This window comes from Callospermophilus lateralis, chromosome 14 (assembly GCF_048772815.1).
Source record: "Callospermophilus lateralis isolate mCalLat2 chromosome 14, mCalLat2.hap1, whole genome shotgun sequence".
Lineage (NCBI taxonomy): Eukaryota > Metazoa > Chordata > Mammalia > Rodentia > Sciuridae > Callospermophilus > Callospermophilus lateralis.
Genome location: NC_135318.1, coordinates 19,186,565 through 19,200,029, shown reverse-complemented (window position 1 = coordinate 19,200,029; position 13,465 = coordinate 19,186,565). Strand labels below are relative to the sequence as shown.

The 13,465-nt window shown below is 35.1% G+C and overlaps 1 protein-coding gene across 2 annotated transcripts in view; it reads left to right on the top strand.

Annotated features, from left to right (window-relative positions):
* Asxl2 (ASXL transcriptional regulator 2) overlaps positions 1 to 13,465 on the top strand; it is a 131,351-nt gene that overhangs the window by 40,214 nt on the left and 77,672 nt on the right. For both annotated transcript variants that reach the window (XM_076833989.2, XM_076833988.2), the window contains exons 2-3: positions 4,906 to 4,988; positions 13,353 to 13,355. In XM_076833989.2, the coding sequence (XP_076690104.1) occupies positions 4,906 to 4,988; positions 13,353 to 13,355 (86 nt within the window). The remainder of the gene's footprint in view (positions 1 to 4,905; positions 4,989 to 13,352; positions 13,356 to 13,465) is intronic.

Sequence of the window (13,465 nt, the reverse complement as noted above, 5' to 3'; positions counted from 1 at the left end):
TGCCATGTAAGGTGAGGTCAGGGCAGTAATTGGGGTTAGTGTTCTGAATTCTTTGATAATTAGGAAAAAAAGATAAGACAGAAAATTCCAATTTGGGAAATTAAGCAATACATTTTCAACTAGCACACTAGTGAAGGAAGAAATTATAATTCCATTTAGAAAGCCATTTGAGCTGATAACAAAAATACCAATTTTAATACTTGTGGGATATCGCAAAAGCTGTGAATAAAAGGAATTTATGGCCTTACATTAATCTGTTAGAAGAGAAAGATGATGAGAACAACCAGTATCCATCTCAAGAAGTTCCTCTTTTAAAAAGAAACACATAGGAAGAACATTTATACCAGAATTGACTTAAAAAGATGTCAGTTTTTTGGTAGTACTGGGGATTGAACCCAGGCGTGTGCTCTACCACTGAGCTATATCTGACCTCTTTTTAAAATTTTAATTTTGAGTCAGAGTCTCACTAATTTTCCCAGATTTACCTCAAATTTGAGATCCTCATGCCTCAACCTCTTAAATAGCTGGGATTATAATTGTGTGCCAGGATGCCTAGCAGAAGATGTCAATTTAGTGCAGGTGTTTTGGTAATTTCCTTCACCTTAGAACATCCTGATTTCTCTCTCTCTGTCTGTGTCTGTCTCTCTCTCTCTCTCTTTTTTTTTTTTGTGATGCTGGAGATTGAACCCAGTGCCTCGTGTATGTTAGGCAAGCACTGTACCAACTGAGCTATATCCCCAGCTCTCTCCTTTATTTTATTTTTTTTTAAATATTTTTTTTAGTTGTAGATGAACTCGTATCTTTATTTATTTTTTATGTGGTGCTGAAGATCGAACCCAGTACCTCACATGTGTGAGGCAAGTGTTCTACCAATGAGCCACAATCCCAGCCCTTTCCTTTATTCTTAAAGTATATTTTTGCTAGATATAGCACTTTGGGTCGGTAATGTTTTTTCTTCCTGCACTTAAAATTTTTTTTTTTTTTTTTTGTATTTTTAGATGGACAGAATGCCTTTATTTTATTTGTTTATTTTTATGTGGTGCTGAGGATCGATCCCAGTGCCTCACACACCCTAGGCAAGTACTCTACCACTGAGCCACAGCCCCAGTCCCTTCTTGTACTTTAAAATATTCCTCCACTGGGCTGGGGTTGTGGCTCAGTGGTAGAGTGCTTGCCTAGTGTGTGTGAGGTACTGAGTTCAACTCTCAGCACCGCATATAAGTAAATAAAATAAAGATCCATTGACAACAGCTAAAATATATTTTAAAAAAATATTCCTGTTGCTTCCCTTCATGATTTCTGATGAAAAACCCATAGTCATTTGAATCATCATTCTCCTAATTGGGAATGAGTTATTTTTCCCTGATGGCTTTACAGAATTTTTTTTTTTTTTTAATTTTCAGTAGTTTGTGGTGTATCTGGGTATTTGTCTTGTGTGACATTTGCTGATCTTCTGAAGTTTACAGCTGTCATTCCTTCCAATATGTTTTCTGTATTACACTCTGTCTTTTCCCTTTGTGACTTTGATAACATGAATGTCAGAGCTTTTGATTTTGACCCATTGTTCATTTATCCCTCCCTTCATCACTCTTTCCTCTTTTATCTTCATTCTGCTATTTAGTCCTCCTCCTAAGAAACTTTTAGTTTTTAAGTTTTGGTTATTGTAGTTTTTCATTCTAAAATTATATATAAGTGCAAATAAATAAAACATGTTAATTTGTCTCAAGAATATTCACTCTTGAGTCTTTTGCTTGTTTTGTTTTTGAGAGGGGGTTCCTTGCCTCAAATTCCTGAGTTATAGTGATCTCCTCCTCCCTCAGCCTCTCAAACTGGGACTAAAGGCACTGGCCACTCCTGGTTACCCTGACTTCTTGAAGTAAAGTTATACTAGCTGCTTTTAGCAACATTTCCTTGTTTTTGGTTTGTTGTATGTTGCTTGTCATTTTTTTGGTCAGTTATTTATCTTTTCCTAGTCTATGTGTTTAGAGACTTTGGATTATATATTAGACATTTTGATGCTGTGTTATGATACTCTTTGTACTCTTGTTTAAATTCTAGGGAAAGCTGATTGTGGTGGTGTGTACCTGTAATACCAGCAACTTGGGAGGATCATAAATTTGAGGCCAGCTTGTGATTTAGCATGACCCTGTCTCAAAATGAAAAATAAAAGGATTGCTGATATAACTTACTGCCCCGGGGTTCAATCCCTGGTAACCCCTGATCCCCCCTCACCCCCAAAAAATATCTTATGGAAAATGTAGACTCTGTAGGGTTTTTTAAAGCAGGATTTGACCTTATTAGGTTCAAGTTACAAGTTTCTGTTCATCTTCTGTGCACTATAATTCCAATATCTGGTTTTCAGATCCTTTGCATGGTTACTTGGATCTGCCCTGCATTTGAGTCACCTTGTGGCTACTTTGCGTGTTTGGTATTGGTATACTCGATAGTAATGTTGGCTAGGGTCAAATTCACAGATGTATAGCACTGGGTGACCCCAGGAGTAAAGTAGAACTTCATGATAAACTGGATGCAGTGACACACACCTGTAATTCTAGTTACTTAAAGAGGCTGAGGCAGAGGATTACAAGGGCTGGAGGCCAGCCAGGGCAATTTGGTAAGACCCTGCCTCAAAGTAAAATAAAAAAGGGCTGAGAATGTAGCTCATTGGTAAAGTGCCCTGGGGGATTTGGAGAGGGGAGAGAAGAAGAACAACAACTGTATGGTATCACTTTTTTAAGCTCTCTTTTCTCTGAGAGGTTCCTGATACTTTTTTTGGGTGTGTGGGGGCGGAGAGTACCAGGAATTGAACCCAGGGACGCTTAAGCACTGAACTAGATCCCCAGCCTTTTCAAAAATATCTTATTTAGAGACAAGGTCTTGCTGAGTTGCTTAGGGCCTCCCTAAATTTGTGAGTCTGGTTTTGAACTCTCAATCTTCCTGCCTCAGCCTCCCAAGATGCTGGGATTACATGCATGCGCCACTGTGCCCGGTCTCTTGACACTTTTGGAAAAACTGTGTAGAGATTCCACAGAAGATTAAAAATGGAACCACCATATAACACAGCTACTAGAAACTCCTCCTAGAAACCCTTTCTTGTAATCTGGCTAGAAAACTGGTTTTTTTATTTTTATCTTATTTTTAAAAATCTTTTTAATACATCATAATTATGCATAATATTGGGGTTCATTTTGATGTAATCATACATGCATGAAATGTAATTTGTTCTACTTTAGTTCCCAATATTTTCTTTTTCCTTTCCCTCTTTCCTCCTTGATTCCCTTTTCTCTACTGGTCTTCCTTCTTTTTATTTAGCTCTTTTTTTTTTTTTCCCAATTAGTGCTTTATAGATACACACATGAAGGTGGAAATCACTGTGGTATATTCCTGTACGTATGTACATAGCATAATTTGGTCAATTTCTTTTTTTTTTTTTTAAAGAGAAAGAGAATTTTTTTTTAATTTTTTTAACATTTATTTTTTAGTTTTCGGCAGACACAACAGTTTTGTTTGTATGTGGTGCTGAGGATCGAACCCGGGCCGCACCCATGCCAGGAAAGCATGCTACCGCTTGAGCCACATCCCCACATGAGCCACATCCCCAGCCGCTAATTTGGTCAATTTCATTCCATAGTTTCTCCTCTTTCCCATTCCTTTTCCTTCCTCCTTAACCCTTTTTCTCTACTCCACTGGTTTGCCTTCTGTTTTCATGGGGCACCCCACCCACTTTTCCTTATTTTGCTCTTGCTTTCTTCCGCATGTGAGAGAAAATGTTCCATCTTTGACTTTCAGTCTGACTTAATTTCACTTAGCATGATGTTCTCCATTTCCATCTATTTATACCAGCAAATACCATAACTTCATTCTTTTTTATGACTTAGTAAAACTCCATTGTATATCCTTACCACATTTTCTTTATTCATTTATTTGTTGATGGACACCTGAACAGGTTCCATAATTTGTGAATTGCACTATTGTGAATTGCACTGCTATATACACTGATGTCCTTGTATCAGTATAATATGTTGATTTTTCTTCTTTTGGATAAATATTAAAAAGTGAAAGTAGCTGTGTCATATGGTGGTTCCATTTCTAGTCTTCTATGAAATATAGCTTTTCAAAATGGTCATACTAATTTACAGTCCCATCAGCAATTTATTTTTTGGTACTGGGGATTGAACCTCATGGTGCCTGACCATTCAGATACATCTCCAATCCTTTTTATTTTTTATTTTTGAGACAGGATCTTGCTAAGTTGTATAGGGCCTCACAAGTTGTTGAGTCTGACCTTGAACTTTTGAGTGATCTTTCTGCCTCAGACTCCCCACTTGTTGGGATTACAGATATACGTCACTATGGCTGGCCTCTCACTGACAAATTTATAATTATACCCATACCCCACATCCTCGTCAGCATTTATTATTAATTATTATTATTATTTGTATTCTTTAAAAAAAATTTACATATGGTTTTTTTTTAGTTGCTTCTGAACCTTTATTTTATTCATTTATTTATATGTGGTGCTGATAATCAAACCCAGTGCCTCACACATGCTATGCTAGTGTTCTCTTATTGAGCCCCAGCCCCTCTCCAGCCCTTTTATTTTATTTTTTTTGAGACAGGGTCTTACTGAGTTGCTGACACTGGCCTTAAACTTGGGATCCTCCTTATTCAGCTTTCCAAGTCAATAGTGAATATTCGAATTATTAATTTTAGCTTTTTCGATTTATTTCTGCTTCAGGATTTGTCTGTTTGGGATTGAGGGGAGAAGATCTGGGTTGAAAATTCTCTAAATGTGTATGTTTTGTATGTAACTATTAAGACAATTATTAAATACAGTTACATATGTAATTAAAAGGATAGAAGTTAAAATAAGAAATAATTTATTATTATATACTTATTTCTCAGGTCTTAGAAAAATACCCCAATACACCTATGAGTCATAAAGAAATTCTTCAAGTTATCCAGAGAGAAGGACTAAAAGAAATCAGGTGAGTTATTTAAGTATTATTAGCAACAATTATAATACTTGATTGGAATATTTGATAGTATATAGTAGTGTACTTTAGTCCTCAAGGTTGATTAGTTAGTGCTAAGTGCTTTGTTAACTTCTTGTTGTATTCAGCTGTCAGATCATTGTGAAGTTTTTAAATTATAACAGTTATAAAAACAAAAAAGTAAATCAAAAAATTCTTAATGAGAAAAACGGTAGCTGTTTTCAAGTCCATGCACTTTAATTCTCAGGGAGGCCTGGAGCCATCTTTAAGCCTTCATCTATCAATTCAGACTTTTCATTTAATTTGTTTGGTCATTAGCAGATAAATATTACTGTGACTTAAGAGAGAACGCTAGAGATAGATGTTCTAGGAAGGAATAACATTAGCCAAAAAGAATAAAATGGGGACTGGGGAAACAGCTCATTGGGTAGAATGATTACCTTGCATGTTCAAGGCCTTGGGTTTAATTCCCAGCATGCATAAATAAATAAATAAATAGAAAAAATATAATGTACTAGATGTGTCAGACAAAATTCTTAGCTTGGTACGGTGACTCATGTCTGTAGTCCTAGCTACTTGGGAGGCTGAGGCAAAGGAATCATTTGAACTCACAAGTTTAAGACCAGCTTGGGCAGCTTGGAATAACCCTATGTCCAAAAACAAAAATTAAAAAATCTTTTTATGTTTTAATACATAGATGGGGCATAGATAGCATCAAAGATAACATATACTTTTAGTTTCTTAGATACATATTACAATAGCACATAACAGTTACTGTTTATAATCAAAACCCTCTGTCATTAAGAAATGTTGAAATTATGTTTTTGCTTTGCTTAGTAAGACAAATTTGGCAGTCTTTTTTTTTTTAATATGTATTTTTTTAGTTACAGGTGGACAGAATGTCTTTATTTTACTTTATGTGGTACTGAGGATTGAACCCATTGCTTCAAGTGTGCTAGGCAAGCGCTCTACCTTTGAGCCACAACCCCTTTTATTAGATCGATTTTCATTAAGGTAGGAAGTTTGCTGTGCTTTGAAACTACTTCTAGTGTTTTTCAACTATGGATGGTATTGTGTAACACCATTAGGGAAGGGAGATCACAGTATGTTGGGAGTCCTATTTTTGATAATCACAGTGATTGGTGAGGGGGATTACACTGTGATATTTAAACGGTAGATAACAGGGATACTAAATATTTGGTACTGCACAGTCCATATTGAGTAGTCATTCATTTCAGATGCCAGTAGTGTTTCCATTGAGAAACAGTGGCCTATGGGTAGATATTTGCAAATGGACAACAATTTATTTCTTTCTTCGCCCCCCTTTCTTTTGTTGCCCCTCACCCCCCACACCCAGACCAAACTCAGGCATTGCACATGCTAGGCAAGTTCTGTGCCACTAAACTAAATCCACAGCACCTTTTTGGGGCGGTGAGGGGGGTGGGCACTGGGGATTGAACCCAGTGGTGCTCTATCACTGAACTATATTCTCAGCCCTTTTTTATTTTGCAACAGGGACTTTATAAATTGCCCAGCCAGGCCTTGAACTTGTGATCCTCCTGCCTCAGCCTCCCAAGTAGCTGGGATTACAGGTGTGTGACATTGCACCCAGCAGCATATTTCTTGATTAATAACCATTTCATATACTAGATTTTACTTGTCATTGTTTTTTTCTTTAACATGAAGTTCTACTTGAGTTTTTAAAATTGGCTTTTCTTTTCTAAAGCAGTTAATTTTTTTTTGGTTGTTTTAATTCATTGCCAAATTTCAGTAGGCAGTAAATAAATTAGGTTTGCTTTATGGTTATGAAAAGAGGAAATATAAATGATCATATCCTACTTTATATAACATGTTCCTAAAAACATTGAGTATAAGCTTGCATGAATTAAAACATGAAAATGCATTTGAAAAATTAGCTTTTCAAAGTCTCTTTTGTAATCATTTAAAAAAATGATCACTCTTAATTTATTAGCATTATATTTCTAAATTTTATTTGAATTAGATTTATTAGATTAGGGCTAATTCAGAAAAAGATTTGATCACAGAGCTGGGGTTGTGGCTCAGTGGTAAAGTGCTTGCCTAGCATGTGCAAGGCCCTGGGTTCAATCCTCAGCATCACATAAAAATAAAATAAAGATATTGTGTCCATCTACAACTAAAAAATAAAATATTAAAAAAAAAAGATTTGATCATAGATCAATTAATACTAAGATACAGGAGAAGATAATAGTATTTTTGTGACTGAGAAATTTTGTTAAGGTATTCTAATATCCTTTAATAGCACTGTTGGATCATACAGAGTGGGAATGGGTAGGAGATTTTGTTTCTTTTTATAAATTTAGATTTTGATACATACCAGGCAAATACACCAGGAAATCTGATATATAGAGAACAAGCTCCAATAATCTCTTTGGTCTGAAATTGCATTGCAGTGTCATACAAGTCTAATATAGTAATGCTCTAGGACTTTAAATTTCCATTATCATTTCCAGAGGGAGTCAAGATCAGTGAATAAATAAAGAATAGTAATAAATGAATAGAAAAGGAGAAAAAGGAATTTCTTATATTTTTGGTATGCATCAAAATTGTGGAGTCATTAGAAATGTCTTTGGCTTCAAGTGTTAACAGTTTACAAGTAGTTCTTGGTTAAACTCTGATGATGTGGTTAGATAGTTTTATGACCATAAAGCAGTTCTTTCAAGGTCATCTGTGACTTACATTTCACAAAATCAATTGGATTTTAAGTTCTTACCTCTTTACTTCTCAGAATTATTATTATTATTACACTGTAGTACTATTTCCTTCTTGAAACTTGTTACTTTAATTGGTACCACAAGCTTTTTTACTTTCTTTCTTTCCTCTTTGGAGTTTTTTTCCTTAATGTTTGTTTTTTTCTGATAACCTCCTCTCCAAGTTAAGTATATTTCTGTCTATTCTCATAGTTTTATATATCTTTTATGTTTTGTCATTTTGTAGGGAATTTACATCAGTCTCAGCCTTTATACATGAGGACCACTTAGCTTTATTTGTGAGGTTAACTCTTTAGGCAATCAGTTTGAAATTTTCATTTTTAAAGAATTTTGACCGACTTTGTAGTCTAGATCACATATTCTTGGTTTAGTTTATTATACTATTTCTTCTTCTTTATAGCACTAAAGTTTAAAATGATAAGTTTTTGTGATTTTAAAGAAAAGTCAGTGCTAGGGATATAGCTCAGTGGTACAGTGCTTGCCTAACATGTGCAAAGTCCTGGGTTCCATCCCCAGCACCACCACCAGAGAGAGAGAGAGAGAGATATCCATCCATACATTAAAGTAGTTCTGTGAGGATAGTGATATTATCTCTTCTTTTTGTGTATTGCCATAGTAGGCATTGAAAACTTACTTGTTAATGAGTATATGAAAAATATCAATGGTTAGAAGATTATATTCAAATGTAGTAAATAGCTTTTCTTGCTGCAATCAAGTGTCAAGTCTTTTAATCTTTTTTAGAGAGATTATAGAATGAAACACAGAGTATGCTTATTGAAAGTGTGCTGCTACTTGTTTTATTTTTATTCCTTAGACCTCAGTATATCTTTTATGTCTTTTTACTTTGTATTTTTCCCTCTGCTTCCACATTTTAAAGAATCTCTTTGATTCTGATTATTGTTATATTTTGTTTTATTTTAGAATATATTAAAGTGAAAACAACCCAAATGTCCATTAACAGATGAATTAATAAACAAAATGTGCTATATACATGCAATGGAATATTATTCAGCCTTAAGAGGAAATGGAATTTTTTTTTAAAGAAATGAAATTCTGATATATCCATGAATGTGGATCCACCTTAAAAACAAGCTAAGTGAAATAAGTTATCCAAAAGTACAAATATTGTATGAGTTAGTTATATGATATATCTAGAATGGGTACATTTACAGAGTCAGAAAATAGAGGTTAACAGGTTCTGGTGTAGGGAGTTACTGTTAATGGGTACAGAGTTTCTGGTTGAGATTATAAGAAAGTTCTGGAAATTGACAGTAATTATAGCTGTACAACATTGCAAATGGCATTTTTTTTTTTTAAGAAAACCAGTTTCTTTTTTTTTTTTTAAAGAGATAGTGGGAGAGAGAGAGAGTGGGGGAGGGAGAAAGAGAGAGAGAGAGAATTTTTTTAATATTTATTTTTTAGTTCTCGGCGGACACAACATCCTTATCTGTATGTGGTGCTGAGGATCGAACCCGGGCCGCACACATGCCAGGCGAGCGCGCTACCACCTGAGCCACATCCCCAGCCCATGCAAATGCATTTTTAACATCATTGAATTGTACTTAAAAATGATTAAAATGGTCACTTTTATGTTATATTGGGTTTTCTGCAATCACCAAACAAGTATTAAAAAAGATGAGATTAGCCAGGCACGGTGGTGCATGCCTATAATCCCAGCAGCTTGGGAGGCTGAGGCAGGAAGACCGACAGTTCAAAGCCAGCCTCAGCAAAAGTGAGCACCTAAGTACCTCAGTGAGACCCTGTCTCTAAATAGGGCTGGGGATGTGGTTGAGTGCCCCTGAGTTCTAGCCCCAGTACTAAAGAAAAAATAAGAGAAGGGGTTAACTCCTGACTGAGAAAGATTGAGGTACTAGTGACTTTAAGAAGTTAGGTGGTAAGATTGAAAATTGTTTACCAAAGTGTGGAATTTTGAATGAGTTAATTAGAAATAGGTATTCCTTTTAGAAGAAAGTTTTATAATATTTAAATATCTTTCTATAACTGTTAAATTTAGCATTTTAGAAATATAGGAAAGAAAAAGTCCTAAAAGTTTTCCTCTCAGAATAATCTATGAGTATGTACTCGATTATATTCTTTTTATGGTGTAATATGCATCCCTTTTAAAGATAATTTAGAGTTTCCCATAGGAGTCGAATCTTTTCATTTTTGATAGGTGGGGGGCTACTAGGGATTGAACTCAGGAGTACTCAACCACTGAGCCACATCCCCAGCCCTATTTAGTATTTTGTTAAGAGACAGGGTCTTACTGAGTTGCTTAGCACCTCACCTTTGCTGAGGCTGGCTTTGAACTCAAGTTCCTCCTGCCTCAGCCTCCCATGTCGATGGGTTTACAAATGTGCACCACTGCTTTTGGGTAGGAGTCATAAATCTTGTTTTGTTCTTTTCTCCGGGGGCGTGGGAGATTGAATCCAGGATCTCCTGCATGTTAGGTAAGCACTCTGACTTTGAACCTCACCCTCATATCCCCTCTAAGAGGAGTCATGTAGAAGAGAAGATACAGATTTGGTGTTTCAGGTCAAATTGGACCTGATTTAGAACAGGTGAGATTAAGACTGATTCTGGTGTACTTAGTAGTCAGAGTGAATGGTGGAAGTATTCTGAAGTAGTCTAATTTTGTTTGGAACAGATAAAACATCACTGATAATGTAGATAGATGCTTTACCTGTGGTTTTTGTTATTTGTACGTAAAAGAAAAGTTAATTTCCATGCTATTTACCATGCAACAGTTATTTTAGAAAATCATTAAATAGTTTATAATTTGTTGAAAAACTTTTTAAATACACCTCATATTCAGTTTAAAGATACCTCCATGTCAGTTTCTATGGCTAAACTGTAGCCTGTCATGTCTCTTAAATAAATCCCAACAGTGACATGGCAGAAATTCCCTAGGGTTGAGCTCTTCAACAGGAGTTATATATTCCAAATTTGAAGTACTTTAGAACCTTTAAAGATTTTTTTTGTACCCTTTTATATATCTGGTTTTATCTAGACAGTTTCTTTTCTTTTCTTTTTTTTTTTTTTAAAGAGAGAGAGAATTTTTTTTTTTAATATTTATTTTTTAGTTTTCGGTGGACACAACATCTTTGTTTTGTATGTGGTACTGAGGATCGAACCCGGGCCAAGCGCTCTACCGCTTGAGCCACATCCCCAGCCCGACAGTTTCCTTTTTTGAAAAAATAAAATTATCATTGGGTAGAAATTTCATTTTAAATCATAAAGTTGGATTAAGCTTGAAATTCTTGGAGCCTTCCACCATCAAACCACAAACTATGGATCAGAATGATTTGTGTTCTTGTTTTGTTTAGAATAGGATTGTAGATTTTGGTGTGTAGCTTTTGTTAGCCAGTCATTTCATTCATTCATTTTTGTGGCACTAGGAATTGAACACAGGTGTGCTTTGCCACTGAGCTACTTTCCTAGGACCCCTCCCCCTGTAAATAATTTTTAGACAAGTTATCACTAATTTGCTAAGGCTTGCTTCAAACTTGTGATCTCCTGTCTCATGAGGCTTCCCAGGTTGCTGGAAATTACAGATGAGCGCCACCGCTCAGACCAGTCAGTCATTTCCAAGGCTGACCTAGAACTTGAGCTCCTCTTATCTCAGCCTCCCTCTGGGTTTATAGGCATGTGCCATGAGGTCTAGCCTGGTCAATCATTTTAGAAGTGCGTAAGGGGGATTATCACAAATAGTCTCGTATAGGTCATTTACCACAGTTGTTTTATAATTACATATTTGGAACCTTACTGTGACTAAGTTTATAGTTGGAATTTTGTTCTTTGTATTAGTAAGCTAAGTGGATGTGATTAGAATACAAGAAGTAGTTTGAATCCATTGGCAAGGTGAAATGTTTAAACATGGACCTGTCCAAATGAGTTACTGGTCTTCATAGGGAAATGATATACCTCCCTTGGAAATTTGCATCTGATGATTAACAAGATGATTTGTAGTATGGCTTATATTTCAGGTAAAGCTTTATAGACTTCTTTATGAAGAATAGGCTGTGGCAGGAGTTGAAGGTAGTAAGGCGACTAATGAGGCTATTGTAGATTAGGCAAGATATAGTGGTGTTTGGACTTAGGTGAAAATAAGTTTGATCTGGAGAGAGTAGAAAGATTTGAGATGGAATGTTTTGGGGAGAATGCACAGAATTACTCTGATGGCTTGGCTATGGGAGGTAAAATAAAGGAGGAAAAGAAAAATGATTTATAGGTATCTTGATTGAACAGCTGCAATTTAGTGAAGATCTGAGGGTTAAACTGGTAATGTCAGGGGGTTGATTAAATATTCATTGAGGGTTTATTTTTCCCCCCAATGTTTTGAGCCCCATTGAGGGGTAAGTAGTGGTATTCAAGTGTAGGGAAATGATTTTGTTAAAAATATCAAGTCAGCAATTAAAGGGTAGCAGTGATCTGGGCATAGAATATCTGTCTTTAAAGATTAGTATCTAATACCTATTTTGGACGTCAATAGGTAAATAGTTCCTGATGGGTTACAGACTCTAGGGAAAATTTTCATTTTGTGATGATATACTTGCACATTTGTTTTTTTAAGTTTATTTTTTAATAGTATACTATAATTATACATAATAGTAGGAGTCATTCTGCCTACACATTTGTTGCAAACATAGGTTTTTAAGTTAGGTACCAAAGATACTCTTTTAAAATGTAAATTTTTTACTTTTGGAAAAATTCAAACTAAAAAGTATAAATCCTCCAGCATAAATTATAGATAGTCTTCCCACTCCACATTATTTTGAGGTAAGTCACAAGCATTATATGATTCAGACATTATCTAATACATAAATATTCAGAGGCTATCTGTATGCAATTTAGATATTTTGGCCTATCAAAAATAGACCGACTAAACATTTACTTTCAACAAATACTGTTGACAACACACATAATGAGTGGCATATAAAACAAGAGTTTCTATATTGAAGCCATTTCTGCTAAACCTTTATGGTTACCACTCCTTTACCGTTATCTATAGATGAGATGCAGAACAGGTTTTCCCCCCTTCATCAACTATGGCTGCCATTAATGTCTGCAGATATGTTTCTACAACAGTAAGTGTAGGAGGACTTCAAGTCTTCTGAAATGGCCATTATCTTTAATTCTTTTCTCCCCCATTGGGATTTTTGTGACCTGTTTTGCTCATTTTATTAGTTATACAGTATTATCTTGACTCTAAGTAGATATTTTAGGAAGGAAGAAGTATTCAGTTCTTGAGACAGTGTTGTCTTACTATTTCTTGATTTTTCATTTATGAGTAGAAGTGAAAAGGAATTAGGAAGATTGTTTGTGAATTTTGTCATCCACAAATTGAGCATTTTCTGAATTAGACCCTTCATAAATGATTCTAAAATTACATGGTATGTAATTAATAATTTTGATGTGGCATTTATTTGAATCTTCACACACAAATTGGTATGGTAAGTTATGCAGCTGATGAATGAGTATGGCCAGCTTCCTACCTTCTCAATTATGTTGATTTTTTTTTTTTTTTTTTTTTACTTATTTGTTACTTCTGTTGCAAGTCAAGGAGTGTTTAAAAGCATACTTCTTTTTAAAAAATGATCCAAAAAAGAAGGTTATGTGTGTTATATAGTAGTACTGACAAGTTTGAGAATAAATAGATGACTTGAACATGCACTGGCCAATAAACTGTACCTAGTTTTTTTTTTTTTTTTAAGTTTTTAA